General features: G+C 47.4%; 2 protein-coding genes and 1 long non-coding RNA gene across 11 annotated transcripts in view; 2 read left to right on the top strand and 1 right to left on the bottom strand.

Annotated features, from left to right (window-relative positions):
- SF3B3 (splicing factor 3b subunit 3) overlaps positions 1–15,627 on the top strand; it is a 35,386-nt gene extending 19,759 nt beyond the window's left edge. For all 4 annotated transcript variants that reach the window (XM_081199955.1, XM_081199956.1, XM_081199957.1 and 1 more), the window contains exons 12-26: positions 1,559–1,710; positions 2,517–2,672; positions 3,087–3,242; positions 4,265–4,408; positions 5,014–5,136; positions 5,841–5,995; positions 6,626–6,800; positions 7,331–7,536; positions 8,002–8,158; positions 8,960–9,085; positions 9,940–10,152; positions 10,825–10,923; positions 12,243–12,386; positions 13,851–13,955; positions 14,910–15,627. In XM_081199955.1, the coding sequence (XP_081056081.1) occupies positions 1,559–1,710; positions 2,517–2,672; positions 3,087–3,242; positions 4,265–4,408; positions 5,014–5,136; positions 5,841–5,995; positions 6,626–6,800; positions 7,331–7,536; positions 8,002–8,158; positions 8,960–9,085; positions 9,940–10,152; positions 10,825–10,923; positions 12,243–12,386; positions 13,851–13,955; positions 14,910–15,050 (2,252 nt within the window). In that variant the 3' untranslated portion in view covers positions 15,051–15,627. The remainder of the gene's footprint in view (positions 1–1,558; positions 1,711–2,516; positions 2,673–3,086; positions 3,243–4,264; positions 4,409–5,013; positions 5,137–5,840; positions 5,996–6,625; positions 6,801–7,330; positions 7,537–8,001; positions 8,159–8,959; positions 9,086–9,939; positions 10,153–10,824; positions 10,924–12,242; positions 12,387–13,850; positions 13,956–14,909) is intronic.
- An 815-nt stretch (positions 15,628–16,442) lies between these two features.
- Positions 16,443–18,234, top strand: LOC308590201. Its single transcript, XR_014009719.1, has 2 exons — positions 16,443–17,035; positions 17,101–18,234. It is a non-coding gene; the product is annotated as an uncharacterized lncRNA (long non-coding RNA).
- The window catches only part of MTSS2 (MTSS I-BAR domain containing 2), a 56,020-nt gene continuing 51,355 nt past the window's right edge, over positions 17,941–22,605 (bottom strand). For all 6 annotated transcript variants that reach the window (XM_081199960.1, XM_081199962.1, XM_081199963.1 and 3 more), the window contains one exon: positions 17,941–22,514. In XM_081199960.1, coding sequence (XP_081056086.1) covers positions 21,751–22,514 — 764 coding nt within the window. In that variant the 3' untranslated portion in view covers positions 17,941–21,750. The remainder of the gene's footprint in view (positions 22,515–22,605) is intronic.

The raw sequence follows: 22,605 nt of genomic DNA, 5'->3' as shown, positions 1-22,605 counted from the left end.
CCCTGACCAAAGGCCTGGCGGAACAACTCTGTCTTGCAGGCCCTGCGGAAAGATGTCAGGTCCCGCAGGGCCCTGGTCTCTTGTGACAGAGCGTTCCACCAGGTTGGAGCCGCAGCCGAGAAGGCCCTGGCTCTAGTTGAGGCCAGCCTAACCTCTCTGAGGCCTGGGACCTTGAGGGTGTTATTATTTGCAGACCATAGGTTTCTCTGTGGGGCATACCAGGAGAGGCGGTCCCGTAGGTACGAGGGTCCTAGGCCGTATAGGGCTTTAAAGGTTAAAACCAGCACCTTAAACCTGATCCTGTACTCCACCGGGAGCCAGTGCAGCTGGTATAGCACCGGGTGAATGTGATCTCGCAGCGAAGACCCCGTAAGGAGTCTCGCCGCGGCATTCTGCACCCGCTGGAGTTTCTGGGTCAGTCTCAAGGGCAGCCCCACGTAGAGCGAGTTACAATAATCCAGTCTGGAGGTGACCGTCGCATGGATCACAGTGGCTAGGTCAGGGCGAGAGAGATAAGGGGCCAACTGCTTAGCTTGGCGGAGCATCTATTGTGGAAGCCTGAACTCTAGGGAGGACAACTGCTTGACCTGGAGCTCCTGTAGGGCTCCATTGTGGGAAGATGCAAAGAGAAGAGCATCTTGATCCAGTGGTGGGCATCTTGCCACCATGGGCATATCTCTTTCTAGTGGCTTCTAATCTTGCATTTTGATGGTTCAATGCAATTTATACCTGTGAAGCCATAGAAGTTTCTCTAGCTCTGCAAAAGCCTGCTCTGACTCAGATTCCTCAATCTGGCGCTTAATAGTTCAGTGGCATTCTGGGGTTTTTTCTTTCTGGAATGTGGAAAGAAGGTGTGTGGCTTCTTACTATTAACTTCTGGTGGAAAGATCTAAAAGCTGTGAGAGGTTGCTAACCATTTGTTCTCTGAGCTTCCATCTGCTTCATTAGTTCATTGTTTTCATAATACTGTTTTGTTATCCCTCCTGCCAACTCCATCTTTTATTTATAAAAGAACTAAATTAGCTGCATCTCATGTTTTAGTTAAGTTACATTGTCTGGGTTGGTGTATTTTATTAACCTGTGGGATTTATTTTGATCTACATCACAATTTTTGTTTTACAGATACGCTGTGTTCGTGTGTGTAATTTAGAGAGAGCAAATGAGAACAAACTGTTCTGTTGGCTGCAGGCACAAACGTCTAAACGTCTTGTCTGATCATTTTCTTGTGGTTAGGAGGAGAGAAAGTAACTGTTTTTACTCCAGTTCTACTCTGACCCAGATGTGATTATGATATAAATGGGGGGGGGGAGGCTCTCAAAGAAGGTCCACACTTCTTGCACAGCTGTAGCTTCCTTGTGCCTTGAGTGTTCTTCTCCTTTTACCATGGTCCAAGTGTCTGAAGGCCATGCTGCCCCCTGTCATGAACTTGTGTGTGATGGTGATGATGGAAATAACTGTAGTAGCCTTTGTGAAGAGTTTCTGTTGTCCATAGTTGTTCTACAAACCTCTTTCTTGACCTTCTAAATATTGGCACCTGTCTTCTTTTTTCTGTAATTAGATGAATTTGATGCCTATATCATTGTGTCCTTCGTCAATGCCACCCTGGTACTGTCTATCGGAGAAACTGTAGAGGAGGTTACAGACTCAGGTTTCCTTGGTACTACGCCCACCTTGTCTTGCTCATTGTTGGGAGATGATGCTTTGGTACAGGTAAGGGGCCTTTTACCTCTTTGTGTTCTGCTTGCCTTTTGCAGCCAGGCCCGTTGGCCTTCTCAAGAAATGCAAGGAGAGAGGGTTTGGTTGTGGTGCTCTCCTGGCATGGATGGAGTGGTGGTAGCTAATTTAATAGTTGTGACTACAAACTGGCTAGAGGATAAGGTCACCTTTAAGGTTGGGAAAGGGTTGTTTCAAGAGCCTTTCAAAGTAAGATTCCCTTGGTGTTCCGCTCTTACTAAAAAACGTTTAGTCTTCTACTGCATTATTTTAACTGGTTGCATAGACTAATATTCCCTGTGATTTTTGTTTTGTTTTTAAAGGTAGATAGGAGCTTGTGGAATCTTGATCATTTACCTTGGTGGCGCTTTTCAAGTTGCTGTTTGTTGACTTTGCCCTCTCTCAGCTAGATATAATGAGAGCACTTGATGGTGAACAGCAGAAATTAGTTGTGTGAATGAGACAAAGATTATAGATCACTTTGCAAACTAAAAAGCTGTATAGGTAGGCATGGAAATATTGCCACGTACTTGTGGCAAATGGGTTACAGATGAGCAGGCTGAGTAAGCTTTTGTAAACCAGATAAGAGGTGCTGGTTCTTCTGCTTCCCTTTTTGACCTCTGGTGTGTCCAAATGACAGTAAAAAACTGTATGTGAGCAAGCAGTTTAGGAAAAAAAATTAAAAGGCTAGGCTGATAACTTCTGTGAACTGACTTGCAAGGCTAGCCTAATAATGGAAAGAACAGCAAAGGCACTTCCTGTCAGGTGGACTGACTCAGCATCTTATTTCTGTATTTGTTTAGGTTTATCCTGATGGCATCCGGCACATCAGAGCAGATAAAAGAGTTAATGAGTGGAAAACACCAGGGAAGAAAACCATCGTCAAATGTGCTGTGAATCAGAGACAAGTGGTGATCGCACTGACAGGGGGAGAGCTGGTCTACTTTGAGATGGACCCGGTACGTGAGCTTAGCTGGAGGGAGGTGTGACTTTCATGAGGGTTTGCAGACTAGGCTTGCAGTGGAAACAAATGAGAACTGCATCACAGCATTATTGGGCTCCTTATGTCGCTTTCCTTCATTTCAGGGGTTCTTGTGCAGGATAACATTCAGGTGATTTGTGCCATTTGGGTGGGGTGGGTGTTCGGGGGTTGCTTTGGTGGGCCATTACAGAGACTGGCATATTTTTTAAGACCAGCTTATCTCTGATAAACTTGGTGTTCTTCAAAGTGCTCCAGGCTTCAAACAAGCAAGGTCACCTGTCATCATACATGGTTCAAAGAATTTACTGCACAGCTCTTGATCTGAAACGAGTCTGGTTCTGCTAATCCAGGTGTGACTTCCTTCCTCCATTGTGCCTTTTTCCCACACCAGTCAGGACAGCTGAATGAATACACAGAGCGGAAGGAGATGTCTGCTGATGTGGTGTGCATGAGCTTGGCCAATGTTCCCCCAGGAGAGCAGCGCTCCCGGTTCCTTGCTGTTGGGCTGGTAGACAACACTGTGCGCATCATTTCCCTCGACCCCTCTGTAAGTGCTTCCTGAGAGTCGCTTGCCTGTAGCTAAGTCTTTGCTGACCCGAATTAAAGTATTTTAACCAAAACTAACCCCCCCCCAAAAAAAAAACCTGAGTGAGAGGAAATTCCAGGGGTAGTTAGCAGGGCTTTCCTTTCTTTGGATGTGAGAATGCACTAGACTGACTTGGGTTTGTTATCTAATATGAAAGGAGAGCATATTGGAAGCAAGCAGACTCATAAAGTGGGCAATACAACTGCTGGTGCTTCGTCAGAAACCCCAAAGGCAGGGCTTACTCCTCCAGTACCCCAATATGTCTTCCAGTTTTAGCTGACTCCAGTTGAACTCTAGCATGCTCTTTTCCCAACCCAAACTGCAGTTGCTTTCTCTCCCCTCCCCTTCTTTTTTTGATACCCCTGCCTCTTAATTTGAAGGTTCAGGCATTCCAAAGGACTTGATGCCAGTAAGGAGCATCAAACCTCTGGTCATGCTTCAGTGACCATATAATAGGTCAGTTCACAATAATCAAGGTGTATGTTGTACACGAGCTTTCTCCAACCTGGTGACTTTCAGATGGTTTAAACTACAACTCACCACAGCCTTAGTCAGTTTGGCTGAGGATTATGGGAGTTGTATTCCAAACTTTTGGAAGATACTGGGTTGCCTGAAAGAAGGCCAGAGCTAAAAATGATTCTTCAAAGACTTCCTCAGATGAAATGAATCTTCCCACAGATTGCCCCAAATGGAGAAACATTTTGAGCTGGTTGGCATAATCAACATTGCCATGTGCTTCTTCAGTCTATCTCTTCAGACTGCTGGGGGATGTGGTTGAATGCCCTCCTACATAGAAAATTGGCAGGTCAGCCTAGTCTTCTCCTTCAAATGTGCCAGGCATTTTTGTACAAAGGAGAATCTGGCCATTTACAGTTCCTCACCTGATGTCTGAATTGGTTCAGGGTAGCAACAAAGACCTTATGTGTTATGCTTTGCTCTTTCTCTCTGCTTTAGTAATGGTGTCTTCCTTCTCCATCCCTTAGGACTGTCTTCAGCCGCTGAGTATGCAAGCTCTCCCTGCCCAGCCAGAATCACTGTGCATTGTGGAAATGGGTGGAGCTGAGAAGCAGGATGAACTGGGAGAGCGTGGCTCGATTGGCTTCTTGTACCTGAACATTGGCTTGCAGGTAAGCAGTTACTGCCGAGAACCTTTGCTAGATCCTCAATATATGGGATTGGACCAGGTCTTGCTGCATATGACTGGACTGTGTAGGAAGCCATACTCTTGAGTTCGTACAACCCTATAGAGACCCATTCCACATACCCTCTCAGAAGGCCTGCCAGAATGGAACATTGCGTCCCTCCTGCCACCTTCTTCACTCTTCCAGAGCTCCTGAGGAAGGGAGCCCTCTCCTGCTTGATTAAGGCAGACTCTGATCCCATTGTGAAGGATACCTTCTGTCTGCCAGGGAGGAGGGTGGAAGTGTTAGAGCTCATCTTCCAGCGGGTCAGGGGTCTTTGTATTTAGGTGGGAAGTGGGAGTAGCCTACACTTTAAGCTGTTTCACAAAAAAGCCTTTTCTTAGTTTGTTAAAGGAGGAAACAGCAGCTTTGTTAGCAGTGTTGTACTTAATTTTGTACATGCCAGAGAGAACCTGGAAATAGTAAGACTTCCGAAGTCAGGAGCTAAAGATACATTGGTATTCCGAGTTAATCTGGTGCCTCTTTTTCTCTCTGCCTGCCCTTGTCCCTCTCCCCACACCTTGCTTTGCTCATCTGCCCTTGTAACCCAGAACGGTGTGCTTCTCCGAACTGTCCTTGATCCAGTTACTGGTGACCTCTCTGACACAAGGACCAGGTATCTGGGCTCGCGCCCTGTGAAGCTCTTCCGAGTCCGGATGCAAGGCCAAGAAGCGGTGAGTGAGCGGGGAATCAGAGGAGTGCACTCATGAAAAGCTGGAGGGGGAGGAGCAAAAACTTCAGGAGGACTGTGAATCTGGTGACTAAGATCTTTTAGAAATTTGGGGTGGGATGAGTTCACAACTAAATTCCTTGTTTACCGTCTGGTACAGAGGGAAAATACATGCTATTGGATGGGGGTGTGAGTGAGGGAGCAAACAAGAGTGTTGATGAGGCCAGGGGAAAGGAAATATCTTGGCCTGCTTCTGGGTCCTGCTTATTTTAGCTGCTTGTGGGAAAGGGAGGGGGCCATTAAAGAAGGAGGAAGTACTCAATGTCCTTTGTTTGCCTGGCTCTTGCTGCTGTAGTCATTGCACCTGATTTACAGAGTGCAAGGTGTTTTTGAAAGTTGGTGATAAAGTAGCCAGGCTTGTGGCCTTCAGAATCATATTACTGTAGAGCTGGAAGGGACCCTGGGGGTCATCTAGTCCAACACCATACAATGCAGGAATCTCAATTTGGCCCCCTCACAACTTCTCTTATGCTGCTGGCTTGGGGACTCCTAGAGCCTGTAATTAGTTCTGCCCTGCCAACAGAACCTTTGATTGTGGGCTGCTAGGAGGAGAAGGCAGCCAGCTTGGTTCCCAGAGGTGTGAACTGCTCTGTCCCATTTGCTGTTCTCTCCCTGAGTTTTCTCTCTCTTCTTTTCCTCCTGCTCCAGGTGCTGGCCATGTCAAGCCGTTCTTGGCTGAGTTACTCCTATCAATCCCGCTTCCACTTAACACCCCTCTCATATGAAACGTTGGAGTTTGCCTCTGGCTTTGCTTCAGAGCAGTGTCCAGAGGGCATAGTAGCCATCTCAACAAACACACTGAGGTTCGTATCAAAATGCCAGCAGTGGGAAAGGAAACAAATAATGGAACCTGTTTGCCTTCTCTCTTGGCACACAGGACTATCTGTCTGTCTTGCTTGTCTGTCCCAAGCTCCTTCCTGTGCAAAGCAGGGGCAGTTGGTGCCCAAAAGGGTTGCCCTGAACGCCTCCTTTCTACATGACCTTTCATGGGTAAGATGGCTTACCCACTCTGCGTTGAGTGGCTTGATCTGGCCTCCTTCCCAGTTGCTCAAGATGGGAAGGAGAGCTGTACATGGCAGCCACCCACCCACGGCAACCCACCTGAAACATGACAGGTTGTTGGGAGGAGATTATTCCTTGGTGGTAGCCAGTCTGTGGAGTGTTCACTTCAAAGGCTTCGCTACATTTTCACAAAGCATCAGGTGGTTCTGAAATAGCAGCCATGTTGGTTTTGTTGAAGGTCTGCTTGATCTCTCTTCAGGGGCAGGAGGCAGCTGTTTCTCCTGATCTTGAATACTAAAGGGGGTTGCCTGTTCATGCCACAGATGCTTGCCCAGCAGGGAGGCTCCATTGTTTGGCTTGGATGTCCTTTTAGTTCCTTTAAGGTGGCTCACTGGGATAAGCTTATGTCTGCAACTTTTTGGCTCCCACAGGATTTTGGCCCTGGAGAAGCTTGGAGCTGTCTTCAACCAGGTTGCCTTCCCGTTGCAGTACACTCCTAGGAAGTTCGTCATCCACCCTGAGAGCAACAACCTAATCATCATTGAGACGGACCACAATGCTTATACTGAGGCCACTAAAGCCCAAAGGAAGCAGCAGATGGCGGAGGTAACATGCCTGGCTTCTGCCTGGGGTCCAGCTCTCACCAAAGAAGGGCAGGGACAGGATTCTGTGAGCTAGAGCTTCTTTTGCTGTTGCTGTACTTGGTGGGGAAGTTGTCGCAACACAGTGCAGAGCAGTGACCACTTTCCTTTCTAGAGAGGAGGCTAGTCTGCTTTTGTAACCCATGGAAAAGCTCACTTACTTTCTGCACCTCAGTTAGGAATGCCTAACCATCAAAATCACAAGAAGCAGTGATGGCCACCAACTTGGATGGCTTTAAAAGAGCATTAAACAAATTCATGGAGCAGTAGATTATCAGTTGCCTACTAACCATGATGACTATATTCTGTCTCCATTGCCAAAAGCAGCATGCCTCTAAATGCCAGTTGTTGGGATTGATTTAGGTCCTGCTTGGGCTTCCAAGAGGCATCTGCTTTGGCCACTGTGAGAACAGGATGCTGCAGTAGAGATAGGTCTTTGGCCTGAACCAGCAGGCAGTTCTTACAGTCCTTTTTTTGCCCCCTTGTGCATTGCAGGAAATGGTGGAAGCTGCAGGGGAAGATGAGAGGGAACTAGCTGCAGAGATGGCGGCCGCGTTTCTGAACGAGAACCTTCCTGAGTCCATCTTTGGTGCCCCAAAAGCAGGAAATGGACAATGGGCATCTGTTGTCCGGGTGATGAACCCCATCCAAGGAAACACATTAGATCTAGTCCAGCTGGAGCAAAATGAAGCTGCCTTCAGGTAAGGAACAGTGTCTGCACCTCTGAAGCAAGTTACCATTTTGAATGCTGTCCTTTCTGCTAAATAATGAAAATTACTCTTTATACCGGGTCATACTTTGGTCATACTTGAAGTACACCAGTCAAACCAAATATTTACTTATACTTTGTTGCCAGATGACTCTAGAATCTAATTAAATAAAGCAAAAATGCGGTCTACCTGAAGTTGTTTGGGGTCTTGGGGCCGATAGCAGTCATTTACCATGATCTTCTCAGTTGACAACGGCCCTAATTAAATCTCATTCAGTTTGCGTATTGCATTTCTATACTGCCTTACCACAAGCAAATGGTACAACATACCCTTCGCTGCTGCCTTTCCCCAAAGTGTTCTCTCTTGCTCTTCATTGCTGTAAAGCAACTACTTCTTTTGCCTTCCCAGTCTTCCCTTCGTCTTGTCAAGTAACATTATCGTTCTGGCTCTCTACAGTGTGGCAGTGTGCCGATTTGCCAATGGTGGTGACGACTGGCATGTTCTAGTGGGCGTAGCCAAGGACCTCATCCTGAACCCACGCTCTGTGGCTGGAGGCTTTGTCTACACCTATAAGTTGATAAACAGTGGGGAGAAGCTTGAGTTCCTGCACAAGGTGAGAATTTCCTCCACTAGTGGGTTGGAGGGGGAGGAATCTGGGAAGATGAACATGGATGGGGCTTGCCAAGAGGTTGCTAAAATGTACTGATGAGACCCGACTTTTTGGGACGGAAATCTCTTGGTTGGGAACAGAGGACCATCACTGTTAGTAAGTACTCCACAAATGGTTTTCCTTCTGTGCACAAAACAGCAGCCATATCAAAAATCACATTGGATTTTGCCTGTGTTTGCCATGCAAAATGTATGCACATTGCTTGCTGCCAGGGAAATTTGAGCAATTATAGTAATGGTGTGACAGTTGCAGTTATCTAATGGACATTTGAAGCAAAACAAGCATAGACCTGTGAATGGGTCATTTATAGGTGATCTGACTTGAGCTTTTGCAGCACCTGATGGTGGCTGCTGAATACTTTGGCTTCTGTTGACATGGAGAAAGCCAACAATGTACAGAGCACTGCAAAAGTTGAATTCTTCCTCCTTGTTGATACCTAGCAGCCTGGACCTGTGTGGAGGCAGGTTCTTTTGTTGGGCAGGAACCGGACTAGGAGGCCCCTTCCTAGAGGCAGTTTGTCCTTGTGGGCTTGCAGAGTCCATCTCTTCCCCAGTGGATGCAATGGGTACTTGATTCAAGTGGGCCCCCAAAGTCAGTGGTGGTGGATCCGCATCCTTTGCCAGGCCTGAAACTTGCCTATCCCTGCAGTGGCGGGACGTCATCTATGCAGTGAGGGTAATATTAATGATCTTTGTTTAGTCTGCTTGACAAAGGCTTCTTCTCTTTCATTTCCTTTCTGTTCAGACCCCAGTAGAGGAGGTACCAGCTGCTATTGCCCCCTTCCAAGGCAGAGTGCTCATTGGTGTGGGGAAACTCTTGCGGGTATATGACTTGGGCAAGAAGAAGCTGCTCCGGAAGTGTGAGAATAAGGTATTTAGAACGTTGTGTGTGTGTTTGTGTGTGCAGATCTCCTGGAAGCTGCATTTCCTAATGCAGATATACCCTATCACTTTTAACAAATTTGGTTGAAACCTTTGAACTTTTTTCAAGTTCCAGGGAAGCATTCTCTTGCCCAGAGCTTTGGCTTCCTTTAGATTGCTTAAGGGGCAAGTCTTCAGGGCTGTTTCTACCCTCTCTGTACCTTTCTTTCCCTTGGGAATAGAATTGAGACTCTGAGGCTCAAAGGTGTGGTCTTGTGTTTATGAAGCCATGGCCTGTGATGCACGCAAGGTGATAGTTGAAAGTTTTGGATTTTTTTTAGTCGTTCCTGACACCAACTTTATAATGGTGTAGTGAACCGTCTTGCACAAAAGGGCACAGAGCAGCCTGGACCCTCCAAATGTTTTGGACTACAACTCTCATCAGCTATTGTCAGCGTGGCCAATGGTCAAGGATGATGGGATTTGTAGTTCTGGCGGGTTCTGGGTTATAGAAAGTAGAAATAGGAACATTTTCATATTTCACAGATTTGCTTTTCCCTTGTTTGTTTGGCCTTCTGAGTATTTCTAGAATCAGGAGAACTACCTAGAATGATGTTAGCACTGGTTCTCAGTGCACAATCAGATATAGAAAGTGATCACAGATAAGCAATGTCCCAACTCTCCTTTTCTCTCTTAGAAAGCTGCAGCTGTTGCACTACAAATGATCATAGCCTTGCAGAGAGATGCCAGTGATGTTCAGATTTCATTTGCGTAGTGGCTCAGGAAGGGATTTTGGGGCTTGCCTTGAACAGCCTCCCTTTTCTGCTTTTTGAACTGCTTTTCTGAATTGCTGTCACTTCCCAGCACATTGCCAACTACATCTGTGGGATCCAGACCATTGGGCACCGAGTGATCGTCTCGGATGTCCAGGAGAGCTTCATCTGGGTGCGCTACAAGAGGAACGAGAACCAGCTGATCATTTTTGCAGATGACACCCACCCCCGCTGGGTCACCACTGCCTGCCTCCTCGACTATGACACAGTGGCTGGGGCTGACAAGTTTGGCAACATCTGTGTGGTGAGTCAGCCTGAAGGCAGCCAGGAAACTCCTGGGGCTCATTTGAGAACTGTCCTGCTGTCGTTTTGATTCCCTGATGTGGGAGATGCCAGTGAAACCCCAGCCTTTTGCTTTTGCTAAGCACCATTTAGCCGGTGGCCTGTGAGACCTTTCTCCCACACTCACATGCTGCTGTCATGGGGGGTGGCAACTTCCTCTGGACACTCTTCTGCCAAAGTGCACACCTTGTGACTGTTCTGTTAATGGAGACACATGCTTGGATGCTCTCCTTTTGTGGCTTGGATTACACACCATAGTCAACCCACAGCTAAAAACAGCTTGCGGATTTATGTGGTTGTGTTAGTGCATGCTCCTGAAAAGTTCTTGGTCTGCTCCTCTCCTGCTGCGGCTGCAACAGCTTGTTGTGACTTTCAGACATCAGCCTGTTGGTTTGTTTGCTTCCAACAAGCACAGGCAATGAGTTAAGAACAAACCTTGGCTAACTCTCATGGTTTGTTGGGGGAGAAACATGCTGTGAACCCAGGTTGGGGCACTCATTGTGGTTTGAAGTGACATGCAGAGTGTTTGCTGGTTTGGGCTTTTCTGAATTCATGCTTACAACACCTTCCAGTTATTCCCGTTTGCCATTAAGACCACACGTGAGTTTGACACTCTTAATGCCTCCTCCTGTAGGTGCGGCTACCACCCAACACAAATGATGAGGTAGACGAGGACCCAACTGGAAACAAGGCGTTATGGGATAGAGGCCTTCTTAATGGGGCTTCTCAAAAGGTAACTTTGGTGTAGGGAATGGGGTGCTTCCTCAGATGAGAAACTGGAGGCTCTTTCTTGTTCTTTGGTTATTTATTAACTTCATTACCTGCCTTTTTCTGGAACCAGCAACTTCCTTTTTAAAAATATATAAATCTATGCATAAATCTACTGATAAAAAACATGTCATGGTGAATTGGTTTTAGAAGCCAGTGTCCGTATGGAATTAATAACAAGACTGTCTGCCGGTTGGAGCCTGAAAGGGCTTCTGTATCTACATAAATGCAGTGTGGAGCAGAGTTAAACCCCTGCATAGAGTGAAATTGTACTCCTGTGGTCAAGCAGATGCCTTTGGAGCTTTGTAATTAGGGTTGCTTATAGTTGTTTTTCATGCACAAAGGAATGGGGATTTTTTTAAAGTTCACAGAAAAATCTCTTCTGTGTTCATGAAATGCTGTAACATGATACAGGCAAAACCTTTGTGATTTCCCCCCTACTCTGTTTTGAGAAGTTCCTGGGGATAGGAGGGACAGTTTCCCTTTCCAATAGGGGAACATTGGGACCCCTGCTAGTTAAATGAAACTTGAAACAGTATGGGGGAGAAACAACCCAGGACAACTGACCCCATGTAATTGTTGAGCAGTACAGTGGTACCTCGGGTTAAGAACTTAATTAGTTCTGGAGGTCTGTTCTTAACCTGAAGCACCACTTTAGCTAATGGGGCCTCCCGCTGCTGCCACACCGCCGGACCATGATTTCTGTTCTCATCCTGAAGCAAAGTTCTTAACCCGAGGTAATATTTCTGGGTTAGCGGAGTCTGTAACCTGAAGCGTATGTAACCTGAAGTGTATGTAACCCAAGGTACCACTGTGTAGGGAGTATGAAGTAATTCAGGTTTGCTTAAATTTTTTTTTGCAAATACTTGAAATGCCTTCCGAGTTTCATAGCACCCCTGTTACTGTAGGAGAGGTAACTCTCCTACACAAATTTATTTTTTACACTTAGCTAGCAGGAAGTAAATTTTAAGACATATTTCAACAATCCTCCTGTTTTAGGGGGGGATAATTTAATTGACACTTCATTTTAGAAATGTGAAATACTGTCCTAATGAAATACTGTGCTCATAATGGAAGGGGTCCAATGTACTCCAGTAGCCTAATAGTACCTCCCTCCCCAAGCATTACACATAGGAAATCACTGTTGCAAGTTTGCATTATAAGTGTGTCCTCACCAACCACTGGAAGTGATAAATGTAGGTTTTCTTTAATGAAAATGAGATTGTCTGGATTTAATGCATTATCTTAGGTCACCTGCTGAAGTCTTGCTTGTCTTACTTTCAGGCAGAGGTGATTATGAACTACCATGTAGGGGAAACAGTCCTGTCCCTGCAGAAGACGACTCTAATCCCCGGAGGCTCTGAATCTCTTGTCTACACGACCTTATCTGGGGGCATTGGCATTCTGGTCCCGTTTACATCACATGAGGTAGGAAGTTCTTGTATGATGGAAATATTAAGAGTTGTTCATCTACATAGTGCAGCAGGAGTACTTAATGCCCTGCAGTAGCGACAGTGAGTTATGGGAGGAAGGAAGACAAAGCTGAAAGGGTGGGGAGGCTATGCCACTTCCTGCCCACAGTTGGCCTCTTGGCTCTTCCTTGTGTGGATCAGAAATGGATCTGCTTTAATGCACATACTGAGCTTGGCTGCTGCTCGACCTCTTGAGCTGCCTATGGCTCTCTGCTCTCTGTATGTCTCCCCCCTCCCCAATGCATACACTGATACCTGGCAATATAATGTACCCTGAAAACCGTTGCTGACACAGGTGACACCCACATTTGCCAGTTGGCTCTGCCCATGAGGCATGACCAAAATTTTATTGCATGACAGAATGAAGCAGAGCTAAAAAGGACTCATGGAAATTTGGGCATTTGGTTGCCCACGGTACAAATGGGCTGGGCTACTCGTTAGAAGCATCTGTCCAAGGAAAGGACTGGGTGGCATATTTTACAAGAATATATGGCCCCCACTCTGACCCACCCTCACAAGTTTACTATACTCAGTTATTATAACTGCCAGACTGGCCAGACATCACGCCCAATCAGATTAAAAGGCTAATTATAAGCCAACTAGCCAATAAAGCTCCAGGAGAAGACATGATCCCAATGGAGATTTATAAGATAAGACTGGATTTCTGGTCACCCATTTTTGCAAAACAGTTTTCATATATTAACAGCTCAGGTCGCATACCGGAAGGGTGGAAGCTGAGTATAATTGCCCCAATATACAAAAAGGGTGATTAGAAAAATCCTGCCAGTTATAGACCTGTTAGTTTGTTAGCTGTAGCCTCTAAACTATTTTCCAGGCTCCTTCTTGGGAGACTGGAAGAATGGGCAGAAACAAATAAGGTGATATCTGAAGTCCAGGCAGGTTTCCAAAGAGGGAAATCCACATTGGACCAGTGCTTTGTGATGAACTTCCTGCTATGTAAATACATCCTTCCCCAAAATGATGAATGCCAGCCTGCAGAGGGCTCACTCTCTCTAGGACAGGGGTTAGCAACCTTTTTCAGCCCTGGGCTGGTCCACTGTCCCTCAGACCATGTGATGGGCTGGACTATATTTTGGGGAAAAAAAACCTGAACCAATTCCTATGCCCCACAAATAATCCAGAGATGCATTTTAAATAAAAGCACACATTCTACTCATGTAAAAACACGCTGATTCCCGGACTGTCTGCGGGCCAGATTGAGAAGACGATTGGTCCGCATCCTGCCCCTGGGCCTTAGGTTGCCTACCCCTGCTCTAAGAGGTTTGTTCAGGTGGCGTGTTGTCAACCAGTGTACCAATCACAGCCGCTGCTCTTTTCAATGCTGGCCCCGGGTGTGGCATGACACTGCTGCTTCCAGCTGTTTTCCTTTACCTTTGATGGTGCTCTCTGCTCTTTTCAGGATCATGACTTCTTCCAGCACGTTGAGATGCACCTGAGGTCTGAACACCCTCCTCTCTGTGGACGAGACCACCTCAGCTTCCGCTCCTATTACTTCCCAGTGAAGGTAGGCTGAGTTTGTGGGTCTCTGCTACGTGTCCATCATATGCTAGTAAGCACTTGAGCTCTGTTCATGGGTAAAAGTTGCCAATCTGAAGGCCAAATTTCCCCCTGCATTTTATGCTTTGGTCAGAGCATCTGCTGAGGTTGCTGGAATGGCTTTTCCAGGACAGGATTCTGCTTGCTAAGAAGGATAATCAGCAGTGGGGCCTATATGTCTACGTGATTCTCTGACTTTTTCTTTTTCACCATCTTGGTGGTTTGTCTGAATAGATATTTATCTTTTCTAAGTGATAAGTATAGATTTCAAGCCCCCTCCCCACGATTCCCTATTGCAGTTCTCCCTGGTGATGGTAGCATCCCGTTAGAACTAACCTAGGTATCAAGGTGGGTCTTCTTTTTTCTTGGGAAACCATGTGTTTCTCTTGGGTCACCTGTACATCATGGATAGGGCAGCACTGTCCATGGTGTCAGAATTTGGTTTCTGGCCCCCCATATGAATCCGCATTTCTGGAAATGCTTCTGTGACAATGAGGAGTCATGTAGCAGGTTATTTTTGCATTAGCACTGTTAAGTCTTCATTTCTAGACTGCAACATTATCAGTGTAGCTCTAAACCTGCAAGTTCACCACATGCCAAGCCCTGGGGTGATCTTGAGCAAGACAGTTCGAGGTTTTTTGCTGGAGTTTGCTAGTTTTTTGTCCTGTCCCCCCCATTCCATGAACTTGTGGACACCTTCATTTCTCACTTTTAGCAAATGTCTGCTGAACACCTGTACTTTTTTAAAGAGAGAATTTGCTTTTATTCATTCTGACTTTTGTGGAGAACCTTTGGGCCTCTTAGACAAGGCCTCTTGTTCTGTGTGCTTTGGGTCTGCTTTCTGTGCTTGAGCCCATTCCCTCCTTTGTTCCATGGGCTGCAGCTTCTAAAATAGCCCCCCGCCCTTTCTTTCTCTTGCTAGAATGTCATTGATGGGGATCTGTGTGAGCAGTTCAACTCCATGGAGCCCAACAAGCAGAAGAACGTGTCAGAAGAGCTGGACAGGACCCCACCAGAGGTGTCCAAGAAGCTAGAGGACATCCGCACCCGCTATGCTTTCTGAGAGGCGCCTTTTCAGGGACGTGGCTGGGATTCCTGTTCCAAAGATGTTTTGAAGGGTATGAGCTTTTTTGGCCAGTTGCTCCCACTTTGGTACTCTTGTTTTCTTTCAGCGACTTGAAAGTCCAACCATGTCATCAACCTGTTCTGTCCATGCTGTTCCAGGAGTCAGTCAGGTTCTCCCAAGTGGCGAGGCCTCCCCTTTCAGGTGTGTTTCTGGCTCCACCCTTTTTACAGACAGTTTGGGTGCTGCACCCACTACCTACCTGCCCGTGGACAAGGCTCTGGTGCCCTTTCCTTGTCAAGTGACCTAGCTAGATGAAGTCCCCTTTTCTGAGTTGGTAAGATATGAGCACAGGGACGTTAGGGCTCCTCCTCTTCCATTGGCCAGTGTCTGGGAAGCCTTGTGGGCATGGCTGGTGTAATTTTTCCATCCTGCAGTTTTTATCTCTGTGTTTGTAAATAGAGTCTTGTACCAAGTTAGCCTTTTGTCTGCTGAAGAGATGGCCTGTGTGAATCTGGCCATAGATTTTTCTTTAATAAAACCCAGCATCTGGATTAAAGGTTGGCTGACAAACCTGTTTGGTGACTTCTCTCATGAATTTTGCCTGCTCCTGGGGACATGAGCTAGGGAGCAGCTCTGCCAATGGCACATTAAATTCATGGGTAGATCAATCTTATCATTCATTTTAAAATGATGCACTTCTTACCCTTTGGACGGCAGAAAGCCACGTTTCCCTGCACTTGCAGTGTCTAGTATTAGGCTCTGTATTTCTCTAGAGATCTTACTCTCCGTTTAGTCTGCTGTGGAAGACTTGTTCAGCCCTCTCAGCTGTCCTAAGGAGGTTTATGCTCAAGTTCTGGAATTGTCTCCCAACCTACTCTAGCCCTTCAGAGAAGATAATGTTGCTGTTATGTTTACTTTCCTCAAAAGCAAACCTTTTGCATGTCCTCCCTGTGAGCTGCTCTTGGGGCTGCATTACATATGAATGACAGATCTCTCTGTTTGTATGGTGGGCTGACTACTTGTTTTAAATGTAATACAGGGGTTTGATTCATCCAAGTCAGCCTGGCCCAATAGTCAGGGATAATGGGAGCTGTAGCAAATACTTGGAAGGGCACAGGTTCCTGACCTCTGGAGGACAGAGTGCAGATGTCTGTAGAACTTGTGACTGGCTGCAGCTCCTAAACGCAGATACTTGCTTGAAGAGATACAAATGCCCTTCAGATATTACGGGGACCAGATGTTTAGTTCAAAATGTGCTGGCTGCTGAGAGATCAGTGTCTGGTTTTAATAATCATGAGCTCAGGGAGTCTGTTTTCCCTCAAAATAACTGGGTTCTGGGAGCTGCTGGTGACTTTGCAGGGAATCCTTACCTAATATTCTGTATTGAAGTCCAGCTAGAAATACAGTGGAACTGGCAGCACTGCCCCTTGGTGGAATGGGCACTTGCCTGATGAGGCTACAGAGAACTTATGAGCAGTATTTTATTTAAGCCCAAAGCCAGGTGATTTCAGATCTAGAAGTTGGGCCAGCCTTTCTGGGCTTCTTTCAAGAGTTTCCTGGTGCTTCAGGTTGCTTTTGTTTCAAATGTCTTTGCTGAACAATTACTTTAAAGTGCTGTTTCTCCTTCCATGTATGGATGTGGGAGTTCTGGATTGGATATCATCCATTTCAGAAGTAGAACTAAGCAAATTCTCTTGTCAGCTGAAAATCTCTATCTTTCAGCTTTGAGTAGGCTCTGACATGCTGTGTCAAACTGCCACACTGGACCTTCTCTGTCTCCAAGAAAAGGAGAGCCCATCAGAAGGGAGCCAGTAGCCAGTGAGGGATTGCAGAAAAGGGAGCAATCTGTGTCTGGTTGGGAAGAGTCTTGCCCTCTTAGACAGAGTGGAGCAGCGTGTAGCCTTGGGAGGACTGCTGCTGCCCTGCTGCCTCACTAAGGTTGGGGCTGGTGGAGAGGCCTAACACAGCCCAGCCTTGAAATGGTTCAGTGATTAGGGGTGGGGATTGATGTGAAGGGCAGCTGTCAGTGACAAAGACTGTGGTAAAGCTTGCTGTGGGGAAGAACTATCTTCTATGCTGCTATAGTGGAAGCTACAGAAATAATACCCCTCAGACTTCCCCCCTGTTACTTCTCCACATACACAAGCAGGCACACTTGGATACTATGCAGCTCTTTAGATTCTATGGGCATGGAAATGCTAGTTTCTTGCTACAAGGTGTTGGAATTATGCAAATGGCTGTGAGAAGAGGGTTGGGGATTGATGCACTGGCTGGCACAGAAATCAGCAACGCCCAGCTCCTTTCTCCTAGTCCAGGGGCTGGGGCTTTAGAGCAACAGCATTAGAAAAAGAAAGGCCCCAGAAGGCTAAAAAAAACACCACCACATGCTTATTGCTTTCCATTTGAGAAGATACAGAGAGACGCAGCTATTGATTGCTACCTCCACTGTTGTAGGCAGTGTGCTTCTGAATACCAGTTGCTGGGAATCACATGAGTTGTTTCTATTGTGCTCTGCTTTTGAGTTTCCTACAGGCATCTGGTTTGTCTCTGCCAGAGCGGGATGGGCCTTTGCTACAATCCAGCAGGCTCTTATGCTCGTCTGAAATACACCTTAAGACCCAAGAACCCCTACTAGGTCAGAACTATAGAAGCTGGTGCTTTGTTTTTTAAAAATACACTTACCTTTCCATTTCTGTAACCATAAATTCAGAACTGGAATGGCTGGGACAAATGTGTGTTAGCATTTGTGTTGTGATTCCAGGAGGGTTACAGGTAGGAAAACCACCTGTGGATGTTGTGTGCCTGGCCTGAAGAAACAACTGCTTTGTTCCTCTTATGCGTAGGAGAGTAAGAATGGGTGGGATGGGGTGGGAGGAACCAATTTGCGTTAATTACAGTACAACTTTTATTAATACTGGAATCTTCACAGTGCATTCGTTACTTGTAGCAGTGACTATTTTAAATGAAGGGAGAAGGGAGAGGATAATTAACTTTAAGAATGAAAGAGGGTGGGTGGGTAAGGCCAGGGCTGCTAGCAAAAGGGGGGGGGGTAGGGAAAATAAATTAGAAAAAAGAACAAGTTAACAGCACCAGAATAGTTAACATCAGTTGAGAGAGACATTTTAAAGGGTTTTTTCCTCTGTACAAAAAAATAAAAATAAAAAGCAAAATGCAAACATTTCTCACGCATTGTCACTGTTGTCATTTCTGGCCATGACAGGGAGGAGGGGGGCACCCACAGGAAGGTTGGTTGGTTAGAAACTAAACTGTTATTACTACGACAGTATAAGAGTTAAGGAGGCTACAACGTGACACCCACGCAAGCGCACATAAGACGTCTGGGCTGTGGGGAGGGTGGAGGGGACTGCTGTGGCTCTATGTACAACAACGACAACACCAGGCCCTGCTGTGCCTTGCAGGGGCTAAGGATGGGGAGACGGGGAGGATCCAGCAAGAGGGAGCAGGTGCAGTTGTGCTTTCTCAGAGGCTTCTAGGCTCCCCAGTCCTTGCAAGGGGCCTTGAGTTGGCTGCTTTGGCCACCTCGTGTTTTCACCACCGCTGTGCTTTGCTCGTGCCTCACCACACAATACTCAACGCTGTCCACAGCTGTGCTCTCTCTCTACTTTAGAAAGGGTTGTTGACCACCATGCTGCTGCTATGAGAAACGTGGTGGCATCTCTCTTGGAATAATTGTCAGAAGCCCATCTTTTATTTTTTTCTTTGCATGGGTAAGCTCTGTACTCGAATGCCTGGCCAATCCAAAGACAAAGGAAGCCCCCTAATGTCTAGCACGGGCTCTGCCTCCCCCACTTTAGCCACCCCATCTGTGCTACATCTGTGCTGTTCAGTGATCCTTGGATACTCGACAGTCCCAGGACAGAAAAGCAAGACATGCTCATTCTTGAGCCCAACAAACACAAAAGGTGGAGGTAATGCAGCAGGGGCCATTTAATGGACCCTCATTTGTTGAGGAAGCTTGATCTGTAAAGCATGAGACTCTTAACCCAGGGCCAAAAGATTTGGACAAAGGATTTATGCATTGCAAAGGGTTGGACTAGATGACCCTCATGGTTCCTTCCAACTCTACATTTCTCTGATTCCTTCCCAGTCAAGCACAGGGAAAGGCCTCTCCCTCTTTCCCCCTCACCTTAGACCACCTTAATTCCCAGCCACTGACTTTCCCCATCACTTTCTCTTTCTTTCAAGACTGTCCCCTTTCCCAACATCACTTTCCATTTGCCAACACAGCCGATTTCTAGAATATCTGGGACAATATCAGGGTGAGCACAAGGTAGATCCAAGTCTCTTGCACTCTCCAGATCTGGGTATAAGTAGTTGTTAAAACAGTTGCATTACATAACTAATATAAATAAGCTCAATGAATTTATCCAAACCCTCAAGTTGTTTCTGTGGGGCAGAATAGGCAGGTATGTTCCAAATTTGGGGGGCAGGTGGAAGCAAGCAAAACAGCTTTAAAAGGTGATAGGCACAATTTGTATTTATATTCCTTCTGACTACCTGGCTTGCATGCCCTAAACTCCAGGCCTGCTGAACTCTTAACTCCCATCAGGCCCAGAAACCAGCCTAGCCCATGGTCAGCATTGATGAGAGTCTTAATAACATTGGAAGGTGAAAAGTTCTCCATCCCTGGCCTAAAACAGTGAGAAATGTGGATATTCTTACAGCAGCTGCATGGCCCAAGCTGGAGCTTCTGGCTGGGAGCTGCAGTCCAACTCATGCTCCTTCAGCTCCAAGCACAGAGGAAGAAGCCGTGCTGAATATTCATCTGGTTATAAATCTGGAGGTCAAAACCAGAACAAGGGAGCTGGCCTGTTTCTGTAAATCCCCTCTGCCCCCATTTTTAAAGCCTGCTTGTGGCAATTCTTTCCTCACTTTCTGCTGGGGCACTTTTTTTATATATTAAATTACAGCAGTGGACTCTTAATTTCATGAGCAGGTCAGGGTGAATCAGGGAATTGTACCATGAATGGGATGTGGTTGACTGTACATCAGATCTGGCTAAGCAGCAGCAACATCGCCAAAGGTAAACGAACCAACCAAGAGGGTTGGTTTAGCTATTTCCCTCTCTGCAGATACTTTTTACCCCTTTCAAAGTATCCACCCAATATTGACAAAATGGGGGCCCTTTTGATGCTGTTAGAAGAGGCACCCTGCCACACACTCACAGGTTTAGTCATAACCATACCTGGCCAAAACAGGCTTACATTGGAAAAGGCAGAGGACACTGCCCCAGACCCAGCACTCCACCTAACTCAGCCTTGCCTAACACTGCTTGGCAGCAGCCTCCCACAACAAAGATCTTTCCTATTCTTATCTGAAGATGCCAACAGTTGAACCTGGGACCTTCTGCATGCCAAGCAGGTGCTCTACCACTCCGCTACAGCCTTTCTAGTGACACCAGAACCTGTGAGCATCAGTTTGACAACCTTTGGCCTTGCCAGATGGTTGTAGGAGAATTCAAGAGCAGACACCCTTGGTCTTTGCACACACCCTGCTTTCAAAACCCTCTAAGGCCCTCAATTACCAAAGTCCTCCACTACCATCCACAAAAAGGCTTCTTTTGCCCCTATATCCACTTAGCTACAGCTATTCCAGAGCAACAGCTGTCCACCTTCACCTTTCCATCACTGCCAATTCTGCTCCCACCCACCCACCTTCAAGGGAGAGCCACTGCTCTTACCAAAAGGTTCAAGCCCGGTCCTGAAGTGGCACTGAGGGCCGGTCAACAGCAGCCCAACCCTCGGCCTCTCAGATTACAGAGCTCCTAGCCCACTTCGGACGAGAGCACAATCCTCTTCCTGAATATAACCAACCTGCCCATTCCTCTCCCAGTAGAGCCACAGAGGAAAGAGAGGCCGATAAGTCTGTGGCTGTGACTCAGCCTCTTGTTGGGGGGGATTGGGCCCTCCTGCCTGGTGACATGCCTGCAGGTTGTCCGCTCCCTGCCCCTTGCACCCTCTCCTCCAGCTGCGCATTTGGGATCCACCTGGGAACACGAGAGGCTTCCGGGATTGTTCACGGGGGTGTTAACTGCTGCTTGTAAAGTCTTTCTTGAAGTAGCTGATACAAACAGATGGCAAACAGAAAATAACTGGAAAGACAAACAGACAGACAGACAAGGAGAGCTGTGAAGGAAGGATTCAGCACAGGACTAACAGTGCATTTTTTTGTCCGGAGGAGGTGGGTGTTCTCTAGGAACGGCAGCCTCCATTTCTTTGCCATGTGCAAGTGTGTCGGGGTGTGTGTGTAGTTTATACTAAGAACACTGTAGTTGCTAGATCCAGTTCAGGTTTTCACTCCTCCCTGACAATCATGGAGCAAGGGAATGGCCTCCCTCCTTGTGGCGGCAGCAGCAGCAGCAACCAGTCTCTCTGCAGGCCAGGATGAAGGAAGGTGCAGGAGGGGAAAGGAAACCTGGGCAGGGCAGCAGATGGAAAAACAATGTGTATAAAAGAGGCTCCAAAACCAGTTCCGTGCCAGGCTGTGCCTGTGCAGGTTTGTTAGCAAAGGCATATAGATTAGTCTCTCTTATATCTAGACTCTGACACGATCTCCATAAAGTGGCTTTGCCTTTTGTGGTTCGTTTACTTCTCTTCCATTTCCCCTGGTTTAGTCCTGACTCTGGTTGCTCTCCAGCCACCGGGTGGGCACTGAGCAGGCGCTGGGGAAGAGTCCATCACAAAAACCGGGGCGCCGACCTGTCATTGGTGATGGTCCTGCGAAGGCGCACCCCACGCCGGATGGCCACCAGCATGTCTTCTGCTGGAGGGTCGCTGGAGGCCGCCGGGGGAGGAGTGGGTGTCTCTTCCCCGGGACCGAGGGCAGAGACCCCCGTGGGGAAGGGAAACTGGCCCTCGCCAAGGGCATGGGCACTGGCTACCAGCTCCCCAATCTTCTCCACCAGGCTGTGCCGGTTGGCTGCCAGCTGCTGCTCCTCCTCCTCGGTGGAGAGGTGCTTCCCGGCGTACACAGAGATCTCCATCACGTTGCTGCCCCAGGCAGTGTTTGGCAGGCTCAGCCTCTTGGGCGAGGCTTTGGCAAAGTCCATGGCGCTTGGTGAGGCATCGTCAGTGTAGAACACACATTCCTCGCTGCCCACCCGGGTGGGGCCGGTGTACCCAGGGGAGTCAGGCACTGTTGGCGTCTTGACAGGGACGATGGGGGGTCTGATGGGAATGGGGCCGGCATTGGAGAGGGTTCGGCGTACCGTGGGCTTGGTGGAAGGTGTGCGGCGGATGGTGGCCACCCCTGGCGTAGCGCCGGTGGGCAGGGCAGCGCCGGTGGGCAGGCCAGCAGTAGAAGCAGGCCGCTTGGTCTGGATCATGCGCCGGTAATTCTGGGCGATGTTGCTGTTGCGAGGGATAGTTGAGGATTTGTCGAATTCGCTCTGGCTCTCCCCTTCCATGTCACCGTTCACGGAATAGCAGTCGTAATCTGATCCTGTGGAGGCGACAGAATGACAGGGTGGGTGTCAGCATTCTCAGCTGGCAGGTGCAGCACAGCCAAGCAGCCACTGCTGCACCCCATGCGC

Source organism: Podarcis bocagei, assembly GCF_964188305.1.
Source record: "Podarcis bocagei genome assembly, chromosome: 7".
NCBI classification, from domain to species: domain Eukaryota; kingdom Metazoa; phylum Chordata; class Lepidosauria; order Squamata; family Lacertidae; genus Podarcis; species Podarcis bocagei.
This window is presented reverse-complemented; position numbering and strand designations above follow the sequence as displayed.